The sequence below is a fragment of the Haliaeetus albicilla genome, chromosome 26 (genome assembly GCF_947461875.1).
Source record: "Haliaeetus albicilla chromosome 26, bHalAlb1.1, whole genome shotgun sequence".
NCBI lineage: Eukaryota > Metazoa > Chordata > Aves > Accipitriformes > Accipitridae > Haliaeetus > Haliaeetus albicilla.
This window is the reverse complement of record NC_091508.1, coordinates 2,475,935-2,500,839: the sequence shown is the minus strand read 5'-3', so window position 1 is coordinate 2,500,839 and position 24,905 is coordinate 2,475,935. Positions and strand designations below refer to the sequence as shown.

General features: G+C 51.0%; 1 protein-coding gene across 3 annotated transcripts in view; it reads left to right on the top strand.

The window, feature by feature from the left end:
• RASSF5 (Ras association domain family member 5) overlaps positions 1–24,565 on the top strand; it is a 35,478-nt gene extending 10,913 nt beyond the window's left edge. For 2 of the 3 annotated variants that reach the window (XM_069771678.1, XM_069771679.1), the window contains exons 3-6: positions 17,632–17,745; positions 19,347–19,644; positions 20,033–20,148; positions 21,397–24,565. In XM_069771678.1, the coding sequence (XP_069627779.1) occupies positions 17,632–17,745; positions 19,347–19,644; positions 20,033–20,148; positions 21,397–21,549 (681 nt within the window). In that variant the 3' untranslated portion in view covers positions 21,550–24,565. Of the gene's footprint in view, positions 1–3,868; positions 5,148–17,631; positions 17,746–19,346; positions 19,645–20,032; positions 20,149–21,396 lie in introns of those variants that run through there. The other variant, XM_069771680.1, reaches the window with a different exon arrangement.
• The last annotated feature ends 340 nt before the right edge of the window (positions 24,566–24,905 follow it).

Below are 24,905 nucleotides of genomic sequence, written 5' to 3'. Positions count from 1 at the left end.
GGCTCCGCAGGGGGGGTCGACAGCCTCATGGTGACCGATCGCATCTCCTTCAGAGACCTGATTTCTTGCTCCTGAAGGGTTTTACAGGAGGAAGGGCTCGGCAGAGAGGTCAGCCCGTCGGTCCTGCAGACCCAGGCAGGGCTCGCTCATGAGTTGCCTATGTAGTGGGTACGGCTTGCCTGGGTGGGTGCGATCCTGCGCGATGGAGGTTGTGCCCGTGGGCATCCCCCTTGCCGTAAATGCACATGTGGAGCTGTGTAGTGTTTAAAACGCTGCCGTGGGCCAGGCTGCCTGGAGCAGAGGGGGAGAGAGGAGCCATGCCCTGCGGGGACGCTGCAGCCTGGCCGTGTCCAGGTGCCTGCAAGGGAGGGTCGATACCGGTGTTAAATTGTGTCCCAGCACCGGGTGTAAAGTGCTTGAAAAGAAGCAGCAAAGGTGCATTTCTCCTGCATCTTGGCAGAGTTTGCAAGGAGCTCTGGCTTAATAACCTTGTTTTAAGAGTTTCAGTAGTCCTGGGGGATTGAGACTCTTCAATCTGTATTAGGGATGTGCAGTAATCCCCAGGGCTGCTCCGGAAGGCTTAGCTGTTTGCTTAATCCCCCCGAGGGTCCCGTGGTGTCTGTGATGCCGGCAATGGCCTGTGAGCCGGTGTGGGTGTCTGCTGGAACAGGCTGCCACACGTGTGACAGGGCGCAGTGAGACTGTACGATGCCACGCAAGTTGAGATGTAAGATACTTAATGCTGGAAGCTTAAAACATTGCTTAGAAACCTGCCTAAAGTGGATTTGACTTGCACAGAGCCTTTGCAATCTCTATATGCTTTTTTAAAACTGTATTCTCTCCTTTATTATAACCGTGCACTTATATTCCTCTTTTCGGAGGACCTTGATGCACTTGTGCAAAACTAGAAATGGAAATGTGCACTTTTTCAAAGAAGATGTGGGGTTTCTCTTGGGCGTGTGAGGAGCCAGCAGTGGAGTTTGCTTGTTGTCTGCGCTTTGCTGTGAGAGGTTTGCAGAGCTTTGCCTTGTCGGCATGTGGCTGGGCGATTGCTGCTCAGAAGAAAATGGTCAGGAGGGAACCTGGAGTTAGATGAGTTTTATCTTATGCATTACAAAGGGATGCTGAGTGGATTCTCCGCTGAGCCTTGAAGTATCTTTGTAAGGGCGTGAAGCGAGATTTGTGTGTGTTTACATCTCCTTTGGATGTCATTGGGCTTCCCTCAGCAGCATGAGAAAAGCTTGATTTTTAGAAAAATTAGAAAGGCTTGTTTCTTTTTCAGGGTGATAACACCAGCCAAGGGTTATTGATGGTCCTAATAATAAACACGGAGCCTGTGCTTCGTGGCAATTCATCACTCTGACGTGTCTCTGGTGCGATCCCGGGAAGGGAGGAAGCATTTTGTGCCAAGGAAACAAAAGTCTCTCCAATTACAGCAGCAAACACAAATCCATAAACCCATCCCGAGGTCCTGGTCTGGGATTGCACCTCTGAACCCTCTGTGCAGTAAAGCACTGTCTGCAGTCTTGTTACCTGTGCTGGGAAAGGCTGGGGGGGCTGGGAGGTGTGTGGACTGGTGTGAGGGTGACCTAGGGTAAATCACTGCAATAAAGCTCCGTTCTCGTCTGTGGATAATGGATAATCAGGGAAAAATTACCTTCAAGTTTACTTGATCTGAGCCCATAAAGCTGAGTACACAGCCATGTTCCTGGTGTTTCTGTTGACCAGGCAGGTTTTGCTGCTCGAAAGAAGGAGGATGGAGGGAAAACAGTGTCAGTATTCCAGAAAGAGCCAAGGGGGTGCCTGAATACACTGGGGGTGAGGGGAAGGGGTTTGCACACCGAAAACACAAGAAACTTTACTTAATAGCTGGCATAGTTGGAAGTCATTAAATAGTATTATCAACTGTAAGCAAACTAGAAGCATCACAGAAATAGCTACTTTAATATCACATAGTTAAGTACTGTTACCATGTAATACCAGGTATTAATAATTTGGGCTTTGATCCAGCAAAGTACTTAAGAGTGCATTACATTTGGGTCCCAGATTAGCCTCCCTGGGTGAAATCTGCTGAAGCTGACGAAAGCCTTGGCTAGTCTCAACAGCACCAGGAGTTTCGTCCCTGGTTTTGGCGGAGCTGGTCATGCACTTCCTACCTGCGAGCTGGTGCAGGTCATTGCTGGGTGGGTTTTCTGGGGGCTGTTGTGCGGGTAAGCTATTAACTGGAGCCGCTGTTGAACCAACAGGTCAAAATTACTTGGGTTTTTTTGCTTGTTTTTTTTTTTACGGAGCTGATCTCCCAAGCAGGTGGACCACAATGGAAAAGCAAGGGCTCCTTGGAGAAGCCCATGGAGCAAAGCAGTGGGAGCACATCCAGCTTTGCATGGGGCACTGCAAAGCTGGCTGCACCCTGTTCCCACTGTGAAATGCCCAGGGCTGAGGCTTCCATGAAGATCAGACGCCTGTGCCATTCATTGGCCCAACGCTCACTTTCTGCTCATGTTGTACATGCTCAATTTAAGCCTCTTTCTCTTCTAAATATAGCCTTGTGAAGCTGAGGAGGTTTGTGCCACTGCAGAAGTACGCGTGCTGCTAAGAGGATAGCTTATTTATCTGCAGTGTTACAAGTTGCTTTGTAAATATGCCGTTTGGATTCTTGCCTTCCCCTTTGAGATGCAGATGTTGCGTCCTCCCACTAGGCTTTACATTGACATCCTGGTTTGTATTCACGGGATGCTGCTGGCTGTGGGGTACAGAGCTATCAAAGGCTTCTAGCAATTTAAGTCCTTCAGCTGACAGATACAGATGGAAGGATATGAAACACCATCTGCAACCTATCAAGAGGGGAAGAGGTTTTTGTGCATGGGTGGTGGCTTGTGCGAAGACCTTGGAGCCCTTTTGGACCAGTCGAAGGGGCCCTGTGAGCTGAAGGAGTGAGTGATAACTCCAGTCTACGGGAGGGCTTTGCTGATGGTCCTACTGCAGATAGTCAAGCTGGGGAGCAGAACCAAGGCTGCTGCCTGCCAGCTCCCCCCCGCTCGCTGGCCTGGCGTAAAAGTAGCACTTAGCAATGGTGAGAGTTGTGCCTGGAAAAGGACATGAAGGAATTAATGTAGGAACAGCCATCTGGGCACAGCAGTGTCTTCTCTCTGCTCGGCTGGTGGATGTTGAAGGAGAGACTCTGAAGGTGTGCTGCCGCTGTGGCCTCCCTGCGAACGGTCTCGTGGGCTTCCCTCGGGGTTGCGTCTGGACCGTCATTTTTAGTAGCTGCCAGTGAGCTCTTTCTGATGAGTCTGACTGTGCACGTCCACCACCAGAACACCTAGTGATGAGTTCTGCAAATCTGATAGTGCATGGCCTGGAAAAGCACTCCTCCTTTTGGTGTTAAACTTAACCGCACTCTTTGTGTAAACATCTCCTGCCATTTTGTAGCTCTCCATCACATCTATGTTCTTTCTAGTCCTTCTTTTCCAGATGCAGGCTGGCCCCAGGCATGGAAACCTTCCTGTACCTCTAGCCTGCCCTGCCCTTTGTGGTACCTCTTATAATTCTTTATTCTTTCTTGGATGGGCTGGCCAGGTCTTGTGTGAAGTATCTGAAGCGTGGGCATAGGAAGGATTTACTCGGTGGCACGATACTCGCAGGCTTTGTTGCCTCTTCCTTTTCTGAAGTATGCTGGAGAATTGTTAGGATGTACGTTAATACCATATTACCCAAGTGGAGTCCTTTTTAAGATGGTGTGTCAGGCTTTTTCTTAGTCCCCTCAACCTGCTCTTGAACACACGCTGGGTTTCGAGTGGGTGGGGAGAACCCGTGCAGGGGTGTGCTGCATCCCTATGGATGCACGGCCCCTCACGCGAGCCCCCGCCGAGGGAGGATGATCGCCTGTGGGGAGCGGAGCCTTTCCCCTGCCCGGCTTTCCAGAAATACCTGCGATCCTCGCTAAGGAGGGAGGTCACCGCTGCCTTAAAAGCTGCTGGGTAAAACACAGGGTATTAGTGGGATGGTGGTGGCTCTGGAGGGGACGGAGGAGAGTGGGACGGAGGTGGCAGCTCAGGGGATGGGTCTGTGCCGGGCTGGGTTTCCGCAGGACTGCGGGGGGAGAGGGGAGCGGGGATGATGCTGTCGCTCTGAGGCTCTTTCCAAGGCCAACAAAGCATTTTAATCAGACTGGAGCGAGTGCTTCTTGCAAACGGGACCGGAGAGCTGAATGGCTTTTTTCTGGGCTGCAACCGAAGCTGCCTCAGCCGGGTGCCGGCGCTGCTGAAATCGCTCCTGCTGCTCTAAAATTAGCTGCAGAGCGGAGAGGCACCCGCTGTCTCCCGGAGTTTGGTGGCCGGGGGCTCCTGGCCATGTCCTCGCCAGCCTCCCCCCATCCCCACCACCTTTCGGCAGCGCGGCCAGGCTCAGTCTAGCCTGGGCTTGCTTCCCCAAGGCAGCCGATGCAACGCAGCTCTCGAGGACGTGCGAACGGGGAAAGGAGCGAGAAGCCAGCCTGCCGTGGCGATGTATTTTTGGGTAGCAAAGGAGGTGCCGGGGGCAACCGGGGGCCGGGCAGTGCCCAGGGCCAAGCCCAGCACCTCTGCTCCCCGGCGCGCAGCAGGGTGAGAAATTTTGCAAGAGGAAGTGGCGGAGGGCTGCGCGGTGCGAGGCGAGCGCAGGAAGGGGAGGCGATGCTGCACGGGAACCCGGGGGACCAGACGACGGGTGGTGAGCGAAGCCGGGCACCGAGAGCGGGAGCAAATTTTGCAGCTCTGCCCCTTCCATGCTACCCCAGCGCTGCTGCGCAGGGAGGCGGGTGGAGGAGGAGAGGGAAGGGTTACCCGGCACGGCTGCCTGTTAAAGAGAAATAGCTCCGCTGGCTCTGGAGGATGAGCAGAAGGAGCTATTGCAGATAAGCGCCGGCGAGCTGAGGATGTGAGAGCGGGCTCGCTGCTGGTGCGGGAGCCGGAGCGGGGACCGCCGATGGTGGCCGGTCCCCCGGCGAGCCCTCTGCGCGCTCGGCCTCTCGCCTCTGCTGGGCTTCGATGACCATCGGCAGCAGCATGAGCAGCGGGTACTGTAGCTTGGATGAAGACCTCGAGGATTGCTTTTTCACGGCAAAAACCTCTTTCTTCCGGAGCACGCCGAACAAGGTCCCTGCCAAGGTAACAGCTTAAAAACTAGTGGGAAGGGCTGTGCTGGGTGGGAGGTGGGGGGGTTTGCCGGCGAGGGGAGATGTCAGTGTTCCTGCACGTCTGGCTGCAGGTGCTGCCAAAATTAGCTTGCAGCTGGAGTCAGGGCAGAGCTGCTGGTGGGGAGGAGGGCTCGATCTGCCTCTTGCAGGCTCCCCGCTCCTGTGCAGGGGGTCTGCACTGCTGCAGATTTTTCTCAGCCACGTCTCGACCTTTTGCATGCCGGGTTGGCCCCTTCCTGGGGGATCCACGGTGGAGGAGCCGACTCTAAATGTGGGTTTTTCAGCTTTAGGGGGGGCAGGCAGCAGCCCTGCCAGCTGCCATCCACGGGTCAGGCTCCCGGCCAGGGACATGTGGTTTGGCCTCGCGAAATATGCATCGTTGGTGAAAATTGTGCCTTTGAGGTGGATAGGGAGATGGGAAAGTTACAGGACTAAATTAATCTGTGAACTTGTTAACACAGTGATGAATCTGGTCCTTTTCTGGGCGCTTGGGTGCATGTGTACCTGCCTTGGAGCAGGACGAGATTTCTGTATCGGTAACGCTGACAAAGCTGCTTCATGTTTAAGTGTTTATTTAAAAAAAAAAAAAAAACAACACAAGAACATCCCCATCATAAACTTTGGGGCCCCAACCAGAACTGAGCACAAAAGGAGAAGGCGAGAAGGCGCTGCTGCGGAAGTGGGGGTTTCGCTCAGGAACAAGAGCCCTGCGGCGCTGCGAGATGAGATCTGACCCGGGGAGCAGCTTTTTCACTTAGAAATTCCCCTGCAAAACATCAGCACCAACGCGCTTCTGTTCGGGCTCTGCTATATTTGCACGCCCGAGGTTGCTGAGCTGCAATCCTCAGCAGGTGATCTGGGGTTCGGCTTTCCACAGCGCGGGGTCCGGAGGGCTCTGCCGGCGACCTGGGCTGTTCTCCTTGGTGGGGGGGGAGGTTGCTCTGGGGGAAGAGTTTCAATCAACTGGCAGTTTTGTTTTAATTTCTTTGAAGAAATGCTCCCTTGGGTTTAGCATGGGATATTCCCTGTTAGCCAGCAGCTCCCTCTCGCTATGATTAACCGACACGTACTGCTGGTTTTTAAATGTCATTTGATGATTCATTTGTGTAGGAGATGTAAAAGATGACGGTGTTAGTGCAATAGGCGCTGCACCCCACACCAGTTTAATGCTGTTCTTTTTGAGCCAGGGCACTGCAGATCCTCGGCTATCTTTCCAAATCAGCCTGATCCTGTTCATGCTTGGGAGCTCTCCCTCACAGAGGGGTCGGGGGCTGCAGCAGCCCCTTTTGCCTGGCTCCTCTCCTGGATGTGGCTGGCGTAGGTGACAGACCTCGCGGCTGCTGGAGAAGATGGAGCCTTTTGGGCGTTTGGTGTTACGGGGAGGAAATGGTTCCTGTGCATGAAAAAAAAAAAAAAAAACCCCACACAAAATTTGCTGCTCAAGCAAATCATGTTGCATAATGGGTCTGTGTGCAGAGGTGGGTCCTCGCATTTCTCCGGCGGGAGGTGGAAACCATCCTCAGGCCTTGGTTTTGGGGAAGGAGGTTTTGGGGGGTTCGTGGCATGCTGGGGGGCTGTTGGTGGTGCAGGTCTTGCAGGAGCATGAGGCTGTACCTCAGCTCTGGATGGAGCTAGCCCTGGAGCATGGTGGGGAGGAGGAGGAGGAGGAGGAAGAGAAGGTGGTGGTGGTCCAGTGAGGCTGGTCTGGACGGCGGGTGGAGGGCAGCGAGGAGAGCATGTGCCTGGGAAGCAGCCAGCAAAGCAGAGGGACAGGCTCAGCCCCGAGGTGGACATCTCCTTTGGGTTTTGCTTCACTCCCTGTCCCCCCTTTTTTACTTGGTATCTCACTGCTCTTGAGTGATGGTACTGAATGTGGAACATTTCCACTGCTGCAAGAGCTGCTTGTGGCAACAGCGTTGCTTTTCACCACCAGGTACGGTACCTGCTCCTGGCTGTGGGCAGAAAACATCAGCTTGGACCCAAAAGTGAGCTAACCTGCTGGGTGTGTTTGTGAACAGCAACGTTTGTCCGTCCTTAGATGCCCAGGAAGGATTCCCGAGCCCAGAATGCACAGTGTGGTCAGTGCTGCAGCAACGGCAGCCACCAGCCCATGGGCATGCCCTGCGCTGGGCAGGAATAAGCTAAATACGGATAACTTAGGGAAGCATGTCTTACAAGACCTAGGAAACAATCTCTGTAGAGGAAATGCATTGTAGGTGGGGTAGGAGGGGACATAGAGACCTCCCGCCATTTAAAAAAATAGAGACGGGAATTTGATCACTATGATTAGAGAAATTATTTTTCTGATTGAAATAACTGTATTAATCTGAAGAGCCTCTTTCTAGGAATTTTGTAATTCCTTTTTTATTTTCAGAACCATCAGTGCAATCACTCTTCATTAGCAAAGAACTGTTTTAGATCTCAGATGTGACCTCATCCCTGGAGATCTATTACTTGGCATTTTCGTGACTCTTCAGCTGAATGGCTTCAGTGGCTTCTGCCTGAAGCGTGATTGCTTAAAACTCTGCAAAATTGCTCTTTGAGTCCTGCATCAGTGGCTGCCGGGAGAGCTAGCTTAGAGGAGAAAGGGGCAAGTTTCGCCATGCAGTTTCACCTGGGGCAGGATCCAGGGGTGGAATCCAGGGATGGGGATGATGGGAGCAGCTCCTGGGTTAGGGGTCCCTGAACAACATGAGCTGGGGTAACCCAGCAGGCAAAAGTCTTCTCCACTGAAGAAGAGGGAAGCTGTGACATGGTAGAGGTGTTTGCGGTGGGATGCACAGGGGGTGTTGCTCTGCTACCAGGTGCTCAGAGCAGAGACCACCGTGGGGGGGTGCCCCGTGCGGGAGGGGGCGGCCGGCGGGGAGTTACGTGAGCTCGGGCAAGGGGAGTCAGAGGACACCGCAGTGCTGGTTTTGGCTCCGTGTCTGTTTTCTCCCTCTCTTCAAGCCCTCCATGGCGGCAGCACGTGGTGGTGCCTGCGATGGGGGCTACATCCTTGGAGATGCTTGAAACCCAAGCAAGGGCTGGAGGTGATCTCCAAGATCCTGTCCAGCCTTGGAGAAACCCCGTAGTCCCCGAATTGGCTGCTTGTCAGGTGCAGCACCTGCACCAGTTTGTGGGTTGCAGGTAACCAGCAGGAATTTATGTCGCCTGTGGTGGGTGGGCAAAGGGGGCATCGCTCTGCCTGGTGCAATGCAGAAGGAGCCAGAGGCGAGGGACCAGCACAGGGTCCTGTCCTTGGCCCGTTGTCTCTGTCTTCCAAAGGACCGTCAGAGCACAGAGTGATTTCCAGAGGGGAGGCAGGTCTACAGGGGGTCCGGCGCAGCCTGGAGCGCAGGAGCGGCCCTGGGGCACCTCTCCTGGGGGGGAAGGGGCTTTTCCTGGCCCTGCAAGGCTGTGATCGGTTCCCAAATGTCTGCTCCTAAGGATCAGCAGATCCCTCTGATCCACCCTGCCTCCCTGATCCAGGCCGGGGTCTTGCCGGGCTGATCTCCGTGCACACAGACAGTGGCGTGGGTGTGCGCCTGTGGGGTCCTGTCCAGCCCAGACCCCCCTGAGATGGAGCTCCCTGGGAGGACCTGCTCAGCTCTCTCTGCTGAGCAGCGATGTGGCAGGAAAAACGGTTTCTAAGTGAAATCTCCATGGCAATCAAAACACCGAGCCCATCTCCACTTGCCTCTAACCTCTCTGAAATGCAGCGACGATCCTTCTCCCCTTCTCTAGAGAGGCACTGCTCTCCTATCTTTTGCCTTTTCCTCTGAACCCCAAAGTAAACCGCAGCATCTCGTTTGAATTTCTCAAAGGGAGTGAAATATGTTGGGGTTTTTGGTTTTGTTTTGTTTGTTCAAATCTGTTGTACGATTCCTCCCCCCCCTCACCTGTCCACGCTTAAGCGGTCGATCCTTTCCCCGAATTGTGCTGTGTATCGTGGGAGTGTGCGGTGAAGGGGGAGGTGTTGGGCAGTGATGGAGAGCTGTGCAAAAGCAGAGATGTCCCAGCTCTCTGGTGACTGTGGTGGGGCTGGGTGGTCCTGCCCCAGCCCCACTGCACCTTAGCTGCCACTGCTCCCTGCTGCAGCTGGATTTACAGTTCTGAGCTGCTGGTTCTCATGTTTCTGGCTCCAATTTGAAGCGTTCACGTTTCTTTCCAGTCCTTCGTGCTGCGGTGTGATAGTGGTGATCACAGGGTGTGAGCTGGTGATGCTCCTCAGAATGGCTCCCCGGCCAGCTGCACTCGGACGCACTTCTCCAGGCTTTGTTTTCTGATGTTTTAAGACAGATCTTTCCTTAATAAGGAGAAGAATTGAGGATTGATGCCCTGAGGCATAAAGTCGCTTCGGAAGAGGTCTTCTAAATACTCTTGCAGTCTGAACATAGGAGCCAAAGGGAGAGTTTGGGCTGCGTTTTTGGGAATGCAAGTTGTCACAGTGATGCTGATGTAAATGGTGATGGACCTGTGCCCGAGCACACCAGGGAGGACTTGGCCACTCCTGCCTCTAGATAAGACAGTCATTGCCAAGAATGTGGTGATGTCGTGCCAAGTCCTTCTCCACCGTTCTGCTGTTCAAATTCATTAACTAAATAGCTGGTGAGGAAAATCGGCTGGGAGCGAGGGGGCAGGGGTAGTGTCTCTGAGGCTGGTTTGTGGCTGCGGGGAGGCAGCCCTTGCTCCAAGGAGAGTCCCATGGAAGTGCACGCTCAGCCTTTCTACCTATGGGCCCTTTCTGTGTCTGGTTTTCTGGCTAGCAAAGCCACGGTTCATGAGCTGCCAGTCTTCCACCTCCTGAGCTGTGCATCCAAGCTGTAACCACACACCAGCTCTTTGGTGCTGACTGGGGCTGCGGTGGGACTGGGAGCTGGGGGGAGAGGGCACCATCCCCTCTGCACTGCTGCAGCGGTGTCGGAAAGCTCCCGGGTCCCACCTAGAGCTGTTATTCCCAGCAGAGGGGTCTGGTGTGGTGCAGAGCTGCTGCCTTTGCTTGCTTTATAAAGGTTTTTAAGCTGGGGGTTGACTTCTGCAAGGTGAGAGGCTGTAGGAAGGATGCTCTTTAGCTGGATGTGGAGTGTGTTTCTCCTGGCATCCTTGCAAACAGATAAATAGAAAAATCTGTCACGGAGGCTTCGTTGTTGCCTTTCTTGGATTAGAATCACTCTTCTGAGAGTATGTCACCATAATCATTATGGCCCATGGGTTTTTTACCTCCTCCGTAATAGCCTGTCACAAGCTCACGGCTCATTAGATGAGTGGTGGATTGCAAAGAGGAGGCTGGTGTGGCTCACTCCCTGGGACCACGGCTGCCCGAGCCCTGGGCGATGGGCATTGTGCATCGCAGCTGCCTGCCTCTTCTCGGGGCGCTTGTTCTGGGCAGCCTTTATCCTGCCGAGCATTAGCCCAAGTGCCAGATGAGGCTCGAGTCTTTTCTTACAATTGATGTTTCTTACAATTGAGAAATAATGTAGGTTATGGAAGGGAAGCCTGTTTGCAGCAGGCTGTGATGGGCAAGGGGAGAACACGGGCATGTTTCCTTCTCTGTGCTGCTGCGGGTGCCCTGGGCCACTGTGGTTGCATGGCTGAGCTTGGTCCTGTGCAGACCATGGTTGCCTCTGTCTCACTGCAGACTACAACTGTCTGCACGTTATTTTATGGCAGTTTCAGAGGGGATGGTAAACGCCTCCCCTGCTGAATTTAAGTGATGCCAGCAAGCTGGCAGTGGTGGTTAAACTCTGGCATCCATTGCCGTGCAACGTTCTGCATCAGGTTTTTAACAGGGCAGGAGTGGAAGCATCCTGGCAGCTCCAGTCTCGCTATCACTTTCCTTCCAGTTGCACGTGAGGGTGGCACGATGGAGGCCGTGGGAATGTGCTGGTTTTGCAGGCTGGCACACAGACATCGTGGTGTGCTGCCACGCAGCCAGGCCATCCCCGAGGATGGCTAATGTCATTCTTTCCCAGTTTCCAGCCAGGAGAGCCACAGGTCCAGCAGTGACTGCCAGGATTTAGGCGCAGGCAGAATTACCGAGCTGTTGTTTTGTTAACAGCTTGCTTCATCCTGTCCTGGTACAACAGGAAATGTGGCAACGGTTTATGGTTAATAGCTTCTGTTTTTCTTCCTTCAGTCAGAATTGCGTATTCTGCACCAGAAGCTTTGCAAAACCAGAGGTCCGGATAGATTCGTGAAGAGCAAGAAGGAGCTGATTTAATCGTACATGACGGAAGGAACAGCACTTCTCTTCCTGGGCCATGGACCCTCTTCCCAGGGCTTCCCCTGCCACGGTGCTGGTGCTGCTGGGCCGGTTTGGGTCCTGCTTGCAGGCGGGTTTTGATCTGGAAAACAGAAAAGCAGAGTCTCCAGCCGCGGGGTGTGCAGGGGGTTGGCAATGGATGGTGTGGTCACTGCTGGGGGCTCGTGGCGTAGCCGTGCCCGAGCATTGCTACCATGAACGGCAAGAAGGGGTGAGCCCTTGGAGCCCCAGTGCCCTTTATGGTCCCACAGGGCTCCCCCGGCCCTAAATAGCTGCCGGAGTCGGGACGGCACCGCGCTGGGTCCCACGGGACAGCTGGCTCGGGTGTGCGTTAGCTCTGCTCCAGTGGCCTCGCCGCTTGGCCCTGGGTGGAGCGTGTCCCTCAGGTTTTGTCCTGGTGCTGTTGTGTGCGCTGTGCTCGTCAGCCCCGTGGTGGGATTGCTGCGTAGAAAGAGATTATTAAAACTTTCTTTCCCTTGAGTCCGAGGGTGTAGGAAGCTGGTGCAGTAGGATTGCTCCCGTGCTGTCCCTGGGGTGGAATTGAAGAGCTTTTCTGCAATGCTGGCAGTGTTTTGTTGCAGTATTGGTCCAGCTGATTCTCGTAACACATGGCAGTTTTCCTTTTAAAATCCAAGCGGTTGTAAGAACTGGCCTAGCTACGTGTCAAGCCCACTTAGATGTTAGCAGTGTGGAAGCGGCAACTTCTGGTTTGGTTTTTGCACTACAACTGACGTGTAAGAGACAAGGGGCTTGGGAGTCCCATGCTGCTTTATGCCATATACACAACCTGCTGTTCCAGAGATGCATCTTTAAAGCCATCGCCAGGTCGCAGCTGCTGGCAGAGCCAGGAGCCCTGTGCAAAGTTGCTGGTTTTGTTTTCCAGTGTGGGTTGGTTGCTCTCTGCACACCTTAAATTGTGCTGCAGTGGAAACAGTTAAACCATCTGTCACTGACACTGGGAGCTTAATAAAAGCAAATTAATTCCACACCGGGTGGAAGATGACTTATAAAATGACCCTAAGAGAACTTACTATGTCCGTTTAAAACCTGTATTTGTCAAATTGTCATAATGCAGGGTTTCTTTTTCAATTAGAATTGCATGGAAGGGGAGAGAACAACCTGTTACCATAGCTGTGGCCACACAGTCATGTAAATTGTCGGAGCTGTGACGGCCAAGGGTTGGAATCCCATTTCCTTGGGGCAATCCTGACATCAGGGTGTTCACTCTTCCAGCCGCAGATGAACGGTCGGCATGGCAGGGGTTCTGTGCTGCTCTCGGGGTTTGGCCACGCTGGCTGAGCAGCGGGTGCAGGTGCTGGTACGTTCCTGTGTGCAGTGGGATCCTGGGGTCTGTGGATGCTTTGGCTTATGTTTGGGTTAGTCAAAACAAATAGATGTGGTAAATAAATAAATTACAAGTGGTGTTTCTTTCCTAATATGTTTTCCCAGATGAGAGTCTGAGCATCAAGAAGCTGCGGGATGGGCAGAGGAAGGCAGCGATTTGGGAAAACCTTCACGCGGGTGGGAACTGAGCTGCCTCCTGCCTTCCCCAGCGCTGCCAGGGCAGGAGCAGCAGGCGAGAGGGGCCAAATTACCCTCCTGCCCGAGCAGCATATCCCAGCCGCCGGCCGATCCCAGCTCCTGGGAGCAAAATTCAATCTCCACCAGCAGCAGCAGGGCAGCTTTGGGTGCCTCAGCAGGGTCCCGCTGCCGTGGGAGCGCTGGGGAGGGAAGGCTGCTCAGCAGAGCTCTGCAGCGCAGCTGACCTGTGCCCACCCGGAGGGGTTACGAGTGTTTTGCGAGGATTGGGGTGCGCTGGGGGAGTCGGGGGGCTGAGCAAGCCCAGAGACCAGCAGGTATGTCTGATCTCCCAAGATGCACGCATGGGGAAGGCAGGGCGCCAGAGGCTGGGTGGCAGTTTGTTGATGGAGTTGTGCGGGGACGTGGTGCGAGACCTGTGACGTGGTGCCACCAGCGCTGTGTTCCTGAGCCAGGTTTCCTGCTCCTCCTTCTGCCAGTGATTTGGGTTCCCTGGAGCATGAAGCAATTAGCATCTGCCTTGTGCCTGCTGCGAAACCCTGGGGACCGGCACCACTCCAGGCTCCTGCCGTCCTGGGTGCATCGTGCGTCCTCCATGGAAACCGGGTGGCATCAGCGCACGTGCTGCTCCAAGAGCTCTTAATTGCTGGCATGTGCTATTTTCCTCAGCTGGAAACATCACAAGAGGGGAGGGCCTTGCCCCGCTGGGGAGAAGCAAATTGCAGTGACAGGAGCGGACCGAGCCGCTCTGTTTGCTTTTGCCCTGCGTGTCTGGATGGATGCTGGTCTGCACCGGCTCGTGTTTGTGCCACAGATGAAGTGTAGCGTACGTGCACAGCATGCCTTACCGCTGCAGCTGTGCTGTGCAGCTACAAGTCTCTCTGCATGCAGGAGGGGATGGTCCGGGGGGTCTCCGAGCACTTGCTTGCTGTGCGATTGGGGTGGGGGCCAGCCCTGGTGGGTGGCAGCACGGCCATGCTTGTCTCCAGTGCTGTGAAATGGGTGACATAAGGAAGTGGAGGGTTTCTGAGTGCACAGCTTCTGTTAACTTAAAGGGAAGTTTTTTGTCATTTTTCTTTTTTTTTTTTTTCTTTTCACCAGTGCTACTTTTGAAAATCTCTACCCTTGGCATTATTTTTAAAGACTCCCATGCCAGCCCGGCACCTGTGTGCGGCCATGTAAGACCTATTGGAGTCAATAGACTGCAGTGAAGCATGTGCCTAAGGACTTTGACAAATTGGGGAGTTGAAATAGCCATTATGATAAGTGGATGTTTATCTGCAATTCTTAAATACCCCAGGAAAGCTTTGCTTTTATTTTCTTAAGGCACTGAACAAGGAGACTCTAATACAATGTCAGTGTTCCTCCATTGGGTTCCTGCTCCACATTGGTGTTTTGAGAGGTCTCGTACTGTTTGCTAGTCTCAAGCAGAAATTGTGAAATCTCACTTGGGAATCACCTGAATGAATTCAGGGCTCTCGAGTCCCAGGACTGTAGCAGTCTTGCCAGATTGCAACCAGGATTTCAGTTTGTCCTGTGCTTGATTCTCCTTCTAAAAGAAATGTCATGGGTAGCCTGGGGTGACACTGGCTTATTTACAGCTTGCTGCATCCTGGTGTCATGTGCTGTGGGGCTGCCTGGGAATAGATGGGCTTTGCTCCCAAAGTTGCTTTTTCCCCTTTTTTTTTCCATCTTAGAGGTTACAGTTTTCATTCTGAGCCTTACCGGCCTTGATGGCACATCCTTTCACACTTTCTGCTCTCCGCTAATGCTAACTTCTGAGCAAGCCCACATAAAATATGGGAGTGCTGCTCGCAGTTTCAGGCAGCACTGGCAAAATGTATTCACAGCCTGTCTCCAGGGAAGGTGGTGAGTTATGGAAAGGCAACAGAGCATTGCGCTGGGAAATCCAGCCCACTGAGCATAGTCCAAGATGCAAGCAGGTTTGTTTGCAGCAGGTCTGGATTTGGGGATGCTGAAGGCTGTGCTTCAAAGGAGACCTGGTCTCCCGACTGGATGGAAGGCCCCTCCACTGAAGGGCTTTGGGTAACCTGGGCTAAAGTGGCATCAAAGCTTGAAGCACAAGATGAGCCTCACGTAGGGAGTTTCCAATGGTCTTGCGGCAATAAAGTCATCGAGGCTTCTTGAATGCCACTGTCGGACCGGCGTCCTACTGTCGGACCGGCATCCTGCTGCCGGCGAGGCAGTGGTTGAAGAAACCGGTGAAAAGCTCCAGCCATCGTGCAAAGAGATGAACAGCGTGTGTTGCTGTAGGCTGCAATTCTTGCCGCTGGTTTGCGTCTGACACCATGGTTTGACGTGATCGGTGTCCCTGGGCTGGAGACGTGCTTAGGGCAGGAGTTCAGCTGCAGTACGTCACAGGGAACGCTGCTCAGCCGGCTGTCCTCGCAGGCTGCCCGCAGAGACCCGCGGAGCAGTCGGTGCAGTCCTGTCCTTGCAGCAGGTTATTTCCCACGAGGAGACCCAAAGGTGGCTGCTGGGCTTTACCATGCAGCTGGGGAACTCCCGGGTTCATTTAGCTCCCTGCGTTTAATTTCTATTAATAGATTTTCTTAGCCCACTTGTGAATTTGAATTTACTTCAGGGTCACATGAGTCCTTGCTTCCATCTCACGATTACAGGAGCCTTTAACTCTGCAGCAGACTGCTCCAGATGGATGCTGAAGGCGAGCGGGCGCTTTTGTCCCGAGTACCTGCTTTGGGCTTGTTGACACAGTCCCCAGGGGATGGGGATGGGATGCAGGGGGGTGTCCCTAGAAGCACTTGCTGCCTGTCTGCTGGGGGCATGGCTGTGGCTCAGTAGCTTTAGCTTTGTGCTCTGGGTTTCCCTCCCCTCCTTGCCCCCCCTGCATGGTGCAGGCAAAGTACAGGCACCTGGGGACAGCCCCGGGAGCATCGAGGGGCTCTGCCGAGGCTGCACTTGAACTCTTAGGGTGGGAACACACAAAATCCCTGCCCGTAAGTGCTGACACATCCTTTCCTGCCTTCCAGCAAGTTTTTGGAAAAGAGCTCGCTGGTTCTTGTGTTCCCACAGTGCCTGAGTGTGCCTGGGCTCTGCTGTCACACTGGGCACGATGGTGGAGGATCACATCCTGACATTTTGTTTCCAGGGTGCCTGTGCACCTTTGCAGGCTGTGCCATGGTACTTGGGCAGATGGGAGGTGGGAGCGTGGCTCAGGCTCTCGCTCGAGGCTGCTACAAACCTTCTCTGCAGAAAACCATCCGTAACTGCATGTTCCCGCTGCCTCGTCAGAGCCTCCCTTTTGGCTCCCCCGACACTGTTCCTGCTCTCTCCCTGTCTCGCGTGTCCCCAGAGGAAGGTGGCCGGCGTCCCAAGAGACTTGCTGCGAGCCAAACATGTTGCCTGCCTTTGAGGCTGGGAGCAGGGAGGTTGGGTGGCCGGAGACATCTCCCTGGGGCTGGGCAGGAGCAGTGGGACGCAGGGGCAGGCAGGGCTTGGCGGTGGTTTGCATGCTTTCTTCCAGCATACCCCAGAGATGCATGTTCTGGCCCTCTTCTGCAGAAAGCACCTTACTTTTCCCCTTTTAGATGGCCTGTAATGGGCACCTTGGTCCTGCTCCCTTCTAGCACAGGTCTTGCAGCCGCTCTGACCCCACGGCAGCATCCTCCTGGCCTGGACTCTTCCCCCTGTCCTGAGTCAGCTCAGCCTGTGCTGCTGGCAGTGCTGGGCTCTGATCTGGAATTTTATGCAAACCCATTCATTGTCTTTCTGCTTAAAAGCTCTAAACCCTGGTTTGCATTTGGGAAGCTCCCATGAGCTGCCTCTTGGTGACAGGATTGTGTTTTCCCATTATTCATTAGCGACATTTCCATGTGTGACCTGCAAGTAAAGCCCACCTACGTGCCGAATCTGTCACTTTGCCTCCCAAAAGGAAATCCCCCAAAACCTGAGCGAGAAGCAGCAGCCATTGTCCTCCCAGTGAGCCCACGCGCAGGCAGACGCTGAATGGTTTCTGACATGGGCTGGGACGCCTTGACTGGTTTTGCAGTGACTGATTTATTAGTCATGCAGCCGGCTTGCTGCTTGTGTGATTTTGCTGCCCTGAGCTATAATTTCCAAAGGTTTGGACAAGAGCAGTAAGGAGTAATCCAGCAGAGATTTAACTTCAGGTTCTGCCTGGGTGAACCTGCTGGAAGCTGGTTGAGGAGCACCCTGGGTTTTTAAGGGGGTGCCTGGCTTGGGTAGGCAGAGCCACGAATACTAGAAATAGGATGTGATTTTTTTTTTTTTCCAACTGCATTGCAAGAAGCAAAGAAACACTTGGGAAGTGCAAGTGGCTTTTTTTTTTTTTTTTTTGAAAGCGGGTTTTAGAGGCTGGATTCTTTGCCCTGGTTTGTATTGGGATGTCTCTACTGCTCTGTGCCTCAGTGTCCCACTAACTGGTGGGGTTTGTGTTACCCTCCACTGCCGGTTACTGGTGTACAGAGGTGGTTTGGGGCAGGGACGTGGCATCCTGCACATTTTGCCTCTTGGCTGTCGGGACCATCTCCACCTACGCCATTGCTGCTAGCGTGAGCTCAGGATCTGCACAGCCTCTTTGTTCCTGCATTTCCCAAGAAAAAGTAGAGCTGAACAGATGCAGTGTTACCCAATACGTAAAACAGCTAAAGCCTGTCTTTTCTGATTTCAGAATGTAACACAAACAGTAAAAGAAGAAAAACCTGAGCCTCTGACCATCCAGGAGATCAAACAGAAAATTGAAAAATACAATGCAAAAGTTACCAACTGCCTGTTGATGAAGCTGGTATGTATGGGGCTCTATTTACCTAATATGCAGAAAGACTGATGCTGGTTCCTCTGGGCCGTGAACTGAGCCAGCCTGTAGGAAGGTGTCTCCAAGGCAAGAGGGTTTGTGGCTGTTGAGATGTTCTTATCTTCCTTACCTGATCTGCTTTTTCTCCTGCTCCGTCCTGCTTGGGTTTCCTTAGCGTTAGTCACCGACACTTGAGGTAACCCTTCCCTGCCTCCATCCCATCTCAACTGGGAACACTGGCACAGTAATTTCTGGCTAGTGTGTGCTACAAATGACTTGCCACAAGTAGATGAGCCCATGTTGTTCTAGCGGGGATGAGTCATAGTAAAAAGTCAGGCTGCAACACTGCAGTTCAGCAGCTGTCGCAAAGTGGATTTAGAAACACAAAGTGTATTTAGAAACACAAAGCCTTTCTCAAAAGAGATGCTTTTCTCCTCTCCACTGCCAGGCTTGCTTAAGCAGAGGTCTAAGAACCACAGTGGGTGCCTTATATTTTGAAGTTTTGATTGCAGACTTGCATATCACCACCTGTAAGTAAAGCCTTGATGATATGTGGTGAGAAGACAAAGAAATAACCTCTTTTACAAACTGGAGTACTGCAAAGGTACAAACTTCACAGGATCTTACAGAGAGGGGGGTTGGGAAAGCTTCTTAAAGAGTGAAATAATTAAATTGTAGAACTTCCAAGAACAGCAGCGACACAACTCCCTGGTGCTTGCTAACGTATGAAAATAAACTGAAATTTATTTAAAATAGTAGATCTTGCAACCATTTCCTTTGTGAAGGCTGCACAGTAACTGCAGCTGGAATGTCTTGCCCATTGATTTTTATCAGCCCTTGGCTTATAGGAGTCATTTGGGACCCAAATAGTTACTCTTGAGTTACTTTGCTTGAAGCTTAGGAAAAATACAGTCTTGGGACTCAATACAGTCCTGGGACTCAATGTGGCTCAGCCGCTGGTGGTGGCCCTTTGGTGGGACCACAGGCCAGTGCTCCCGGCACCTGAGGTGGATCCCTTGGCTTGTTCCTGCCTGGCACCCACAGATGGACTGTATAGAGCCAGGCTTTTCTCTTTGATTTCTGCATTTTTGCAGAGCTGAGGGTAGGGTAAGGGACCTGTTGTGAGACAGGCTGATCTTGAATGATGATTTATTATTTGATGTGAGAGTCCCCTAAGTGGGGAATAAAATGTGAGGAATATGGTTGGGAGATCCTGCGGAACATGAGGGTAGAGAGCTTCCCAGAGGTTTCAAATCCTCACTTAAGTGCAACTACAAATTACATGTAATGGTTTCCATAGCTGACTAGTAGCAGTGTCGGTTTTAAATAAGACAAGATTGCATAGACACGAGGAAGGGATGAGTCATTACCAAGTGGAAGGAACAGGAGAAAATCAATAGTGACTAACCTGAAATTACTGGTTACTTTTAATGTGATTAATACCAAACCCTCAAACTCCTAGCAGTACCGAGGGGTGGAAAGTCCTGCAGTCACCCTGCAGGCTGCAGCATTGTAGACCAGAAAGCCCCTTGTAGTGGGGGGGGAGAACTGGAAAGGTTCCCTGGAGCCTGACCCCCTCTCCTTTGCTTTAGAACGACGATGGGACGTACACAGGTTTCATTAAAGTGCATTTGAAACTGCGCCGCCCTGTGACGGTACCGGCAGGGATCCGGCCGCAGTCCATCTACGATGCCCTCAAGGAGGTGAACCTGGCTGACATGACAGACAAGAGAACCTCGTTCTACTTGCCGCTGGATGCCATCAAGCAGCTCCACATCAGCAGCACGACCACAGTGAGCGAGGTGATCCAGGGGCTCCTGAAGAAATTCATGGTGGTAGATAATCCTCAGAAGTTTGCACTTTTCAAGGAGATGCGGAAAGATGGGCAAGGTGAGTTTGTACCCTCAGACCCACCAGCTTTCCTGCGGCTGATGGGGTTTGCTTACTATTTTGTGTTGCAGAAATGAACCCAAAGCATTCTTCTAGGACTCAGTGGTATGGCAGGTAGGAAGTGTCTAAATTTCAGATGAATAAATGGCTGGACCTCCACAGGAGGTGATGCTGCTTAAGTTAACAGGGAATTACTAGTTTTCAGAAGGGGGCTGATGCCACCTAAGACTTAACAGAGATCGTTGCAGATCTGCGTTAGAGACTCAGCTACTTCCACCATGATCCTGAGCAGCATGAACCACTTTTTATATGCTCCAGTTGACCTGCTGAGCTTTCGTCTGCCCTGGCAGCCGAGATCTCACTGTGGATGTCTGCTGTCCCCTTTTAGTGCTCTTCCAGAAGCTCCCTCTCACCGAGTACCCTCTGTACCTCCGGCTGCTGGCAGGTCCTGACACAGATGTGCTCAGTTTTGTGCTGAAGGAAAATGAAACAGGGGAAGTTGAGGTACGTCAGTGACTCTTTCTCTTGGTTTTTACATGAACGTTAAGAGCATTGTGGAGTGTGTGGCAGCATTGCGGAGCTGGGAGATGTATGGCAGAGGCAGCACGGGTGAAGTGGTGCCACGCAAGCAAGGCTGTTTCCCTCTAATGGGTTTGCCTTCTAAAATACTGAGTGTGATACCAGCTTTTCTCCAAACTTAAATTACCAGCTGAATGGACTGGTTGTACTTTACTTAAAAAAAAAAAAAAAAAAAAAAAAGTTTGGTCATTTATTGCTCCTAAATTATGTTGATCTTTAAAAAAATTAAACTTGAGCTGTGAAAATGCTGAGGCCAGTTTTGATGGCCAACCTATAATCTGTTTACAGAACCAAGCAATGCCACCCCAGAGTTAATCCTCAATAATTAGATTAGCTAAACACTGTTGTAAGTAATCCACTAATTTAAGTAGAAGCCAGGGACACTCAGGTAATAAATTCGCAAGCAGTTTTTGGTTGCAATAATGCTCCCCACCACAATGAAGCCGAATGTTGGGAGCTTCTGCATCCTGTGGGATTCTGCCTCCCATGCCGGGAGCGGCTCCATGCCGCGGGGTGGTTCAGGACGTGCCGTGCTGCCAGAGGAGTGGGACTGCAGTTGGTAAGGATGCCGCAGGAATGCCGGCTTCCCGTGGCAGTGCTGAGCAGACATAAAGCAATATTTATTAAGTGATTGCAATCACCAGCCTGTGGCCTGCCTGTTCCTTGCTGTCAGCCCGACGCTCTTGTAGGTGACAGCCGGAGCAGTCTTGTCTGCTGGCACCCCATGCCACGAGCTTTACTGAAGCTCAAACAGTTTTGATAATTTTGCAATAAAGAGAATTGGCTCCTGCTGGCTAGCGTTGCCTGCTGGGACCTCGCTCCCCCTTCGTGACAAGAAGTGCAGGTGAATGCTGCATCAGTTACTCCCATATATTTTTCAATTCCTTAGGTAGCTGTGTCATTCCTTGCAGGGGGAGCTTTAATTCACCTGAGTAAAGATGATTTCTATTAAATCTACAGTCTGAGGGGCTCAGGACTGAGATGGTCCTTTATGGTGTAGCCCATTATCCTGTTCCTCTCACATGAGGCTGTGAGATTAAGCTCTCTGGAGATCAGATCCATGTTTAAATGCCTTTTATTGTTCCTCTTCGCAGATTCAGGCGAAAACCCCCACAAAAGCAGTAAAGTGAATGGTGTGTGCTTACTTGCCCTCTGTTTCTGCTCTTTTTGCAGTGGGATGCATTCTCCATCCCAGAGCTACAGAACTTCTTGATGATACTGGACAAAGAAGAAAAGGACAAAATCCAGCAAGTGCAAAGGAAGTACGAGAAGTTTAAACAGAGACTGCAACAGACCTTGAAAGAAGCCAGAGGCAAGCCTGGATAACCCTTCAGGGGGCACTGGGCATCAGACTAAGCTAGATATTATTTTTAAAATGAAAAGACACTTCTCAGGACACCTTATAGTAGTCACTCTCCCTCTTCATCCTTCCATTAAGGACTGGCTCACAGCACCCATAAAATGAGCGTACTGCATTTTCTTCTTCTGAAACCTCTTATCCCAGGACCAGAGCCAGTCAAAGAACAGGAAGCCTGTTTTAAAACTGTGCCCGTCAACAAACCAAACACAGCTGCTGGTTTGCTTTTCAGCTGTACCATCAGATGGAGAAGCTTCATGGAAAATGCTTGGTGTTAAGCCCGACAGGAACATCTACTGGCTAATGTTTTGAGCAGGGTAACACTTGCTGTTCACACTCCTCCCAGCAACTTGCTTGTTCTTGTTCAGAGGTGCTGCGGCTCATTGCGTGTGCCCACGTGGCCGAGTTCTCATTTCATAAGTAAAGCACAGGAAGCAGCAGATAAAGTGGAGGAGGTTGTTGCACCAAACCACGTGGGTGTTGCAGCTGTAAGCAATGCCGGACGGACTTGTTCAGGGCTAAGATAGCCAGGGCAATGTCAAGTTATGACACCAAGGCAGCTGCAACACCCAAACAGTCTGTTAGCATTACTGAAACTTGGTAATATGAATTCCAGGAGAAGTCATCCATTTCGATTCTATTTAACTTCCAATTTTGAAAACAGATATCAGTTAAAGCAAATACCCCTGATACTTAGCTGAGCCAGTGTTTTACTACTTTTCTGCTCTGTAGGAATTGGGACCTATGTTTTAAGAAATTCTGTTTCAAAAGTGTAAAGATGATGGTTGGGGCACAGGCCAATGGTTCGATATTGAACGTTTAGCAATACATATCCAACAGATAAACGCAGGAAAACTCAAAATCCCTTTCACAAATCAAACTGATTTTGAGCTATGAACGGGTCTGGCACTGAGGGAGAGGAGCTCCAACCAGGGCCAGGGTGTGGAGGTGGCACCGCAGGCTGCCTGCGTGGGAAAGCCTTAGCACCAGGAAGAGTAAGATAAGTAAGATCTATTAGCCTCAGATGCTTTCCGCCCACCACTCTCTCATGCTGTGCTTCCTCCTGCTAACCCTCCTTGCACTGCTTTCCTACCACTCCTGTCCACGACACACCATTCTCTCCTGCCCTGTGCCACTCTGTACATGTCATGCTCTCCTCCCCTCCCTCCCCACTCGCAATCGGTGCTCTGCCTGCTTGTCCAGGATGGTCACCAGGTTTTGCTCTCTACATGGAGCTAGGAGAGGACATAAGTCTCTCTCCCTCTCTCAGGGCTCCCACGTCTCCAATGCATGCACTGTGCATCCTTCATAAAAATCCTTGAGCTGGAGCCTCGGTTACTGCCATAACTCTAACCAGAGACCCTGATCTTGCTGATGCCATGCAGTGATCACTGAAGGCTCCAGGGATGCCAGTCTGAGAGAGGATGGTCCCCATGTTTACTCTCAGTGCTTTGTACCAAGCACGCTGCACACAGCCAGGTTCAGTCTTCCCTCTGTTTACACAGGACACCACAACAAAGCATAAAGAGAAAATGCAACATTAATACTAGCTAGATTCAGATGGAGCATGTGAAAGGGTTTCATATTGACTTGATGAACAAGTGGCCCTTTGAGCTCACTGTAGACTGCTGTGATCCCACCTGCGTGAAGTGGGAAGGGAGGCAACAGGTTATTGGGTAACAGTTACCACAGAGACAATGCGGAAGAGTCTAAAATTTACCTCAGTGCCTTTTTTTTTTCCTTAGGTGTGAAAACTTTGCATTTTGGGCTAAGGAGGAAGTTGGAAGGGGCTTTTGTTGAGAGGCCTTGTCAGTCCTGTCCCCCTAGTTACCTAAAGTACTGTTGTGATGAGGCTGCTTTTGTCCACAGAGGGACAAGGAACTGTTTTGTTTCTTTCTTGAAGGTGACTGCTTGGGATTTTTTTTTTTTTTTCCAGATTTGTACTTGAGTATGTTTGTTTATAAACTGTAAGAGAGTAAGAGCATCACTTAAAGCCCCTTGGTTTGTATAAATGCCACTTTCTGCAAGCTTAGTTCCAGCTCATGTTTTAGTCAGTAGTATAAAAGGGTTTGCTAACAGGGCTATGGCCTCTGGCACGCGGTGCAGGACAGGCCTCCCAGCTGTACTGTACTCTACACCCAGATGACCTTTACGATGTGGCAGCAGCCCAAATAGAGCAACAATTTTCATGCTCTGGGGCTGTTTGTCCATTTACAAGAATACTTATTACTTCACCATGCACTTGTGAAGTAATTTAAATAACATTTATCTAGTGCTTTGAGTCTTGAAAGCACTGTATAAATACTTCTGTTCAGTCAAGAGGAAGAACACTGTAAAAACTGCCATTGGTTCTGAGAAGTAAGATCCAGATGCTTGTTTTTAAATCCCTTATCTTTCTGGCTAAAAGTTGTAAAGATTTCTTTTTTCTTGTTGTTTTCTACTAGAGTTTTGGTGACTGTCTCCCTCTTCCTTCCTGGAACCCAGCATGTCTTTGACATTTTGTAGAAGGCATGGCTTCTTATGCAATTACCGTGAATGCTGCTGAAAACCTCCTGCAAAGAGGAGGGCTGTTTCTTTTGTTTTGATGAGATATGGGGCATTTGAAGAATTGGTAGATCTTGAAACTCAAATTCTCAATGGTCAGTTGAGCTGTGGCTAGGATAGAAGTATTGGCCCCTTCTTTAAGCGCAAAATACTGTTGGCAGTGCCTTTGGTTAGTATATTGTCTTGCCTAGTTCGTGTGAATTTATTTTTCATGTCTATTGTAAAACATGTAAAATAATGTGTATAGAATGGAATAGTAAAGCTTCTATGGCAAAGTGAAATGCATTTTTGCAATGCTGTAATTTATTTTTACTACTTCCCAGTAATTCTATGGCATTTTTAAAAAATGTCTCACTTCCAGCTTTTTTGAAGGTTCTGAAACTACTTGTTCATATGCAGACAATGTAAAAGACAATGATAATAAAACTGTCAGTAAAGAAATCTCTTTAACTTCCTTTTCTGGCGCCCTCCTATGGAACTTTCATGTATTAAGTCTAAAGGGAAAATACAGGAATCCTTCCTAGAAGTTAATTTAAATTTCTTAACCCTACTGTAAAGTGTTTAAGCTTCAGCTAAAGAAACAGGTACGGAACATCTACCCCTGTGAAACCTGACCAAAGTATTCCATAATCGTCTCTTAATATTTTAGCTGGATTTGACAGAACTGCTACCCATGTCTACCTGTGATAAATTACAGTTAATGTCATACATTAAAATGTATTTATTATATATAAAAGTAATATAAACCATAAAAATCCAGCTAACAGAGTTCATTCTCAGT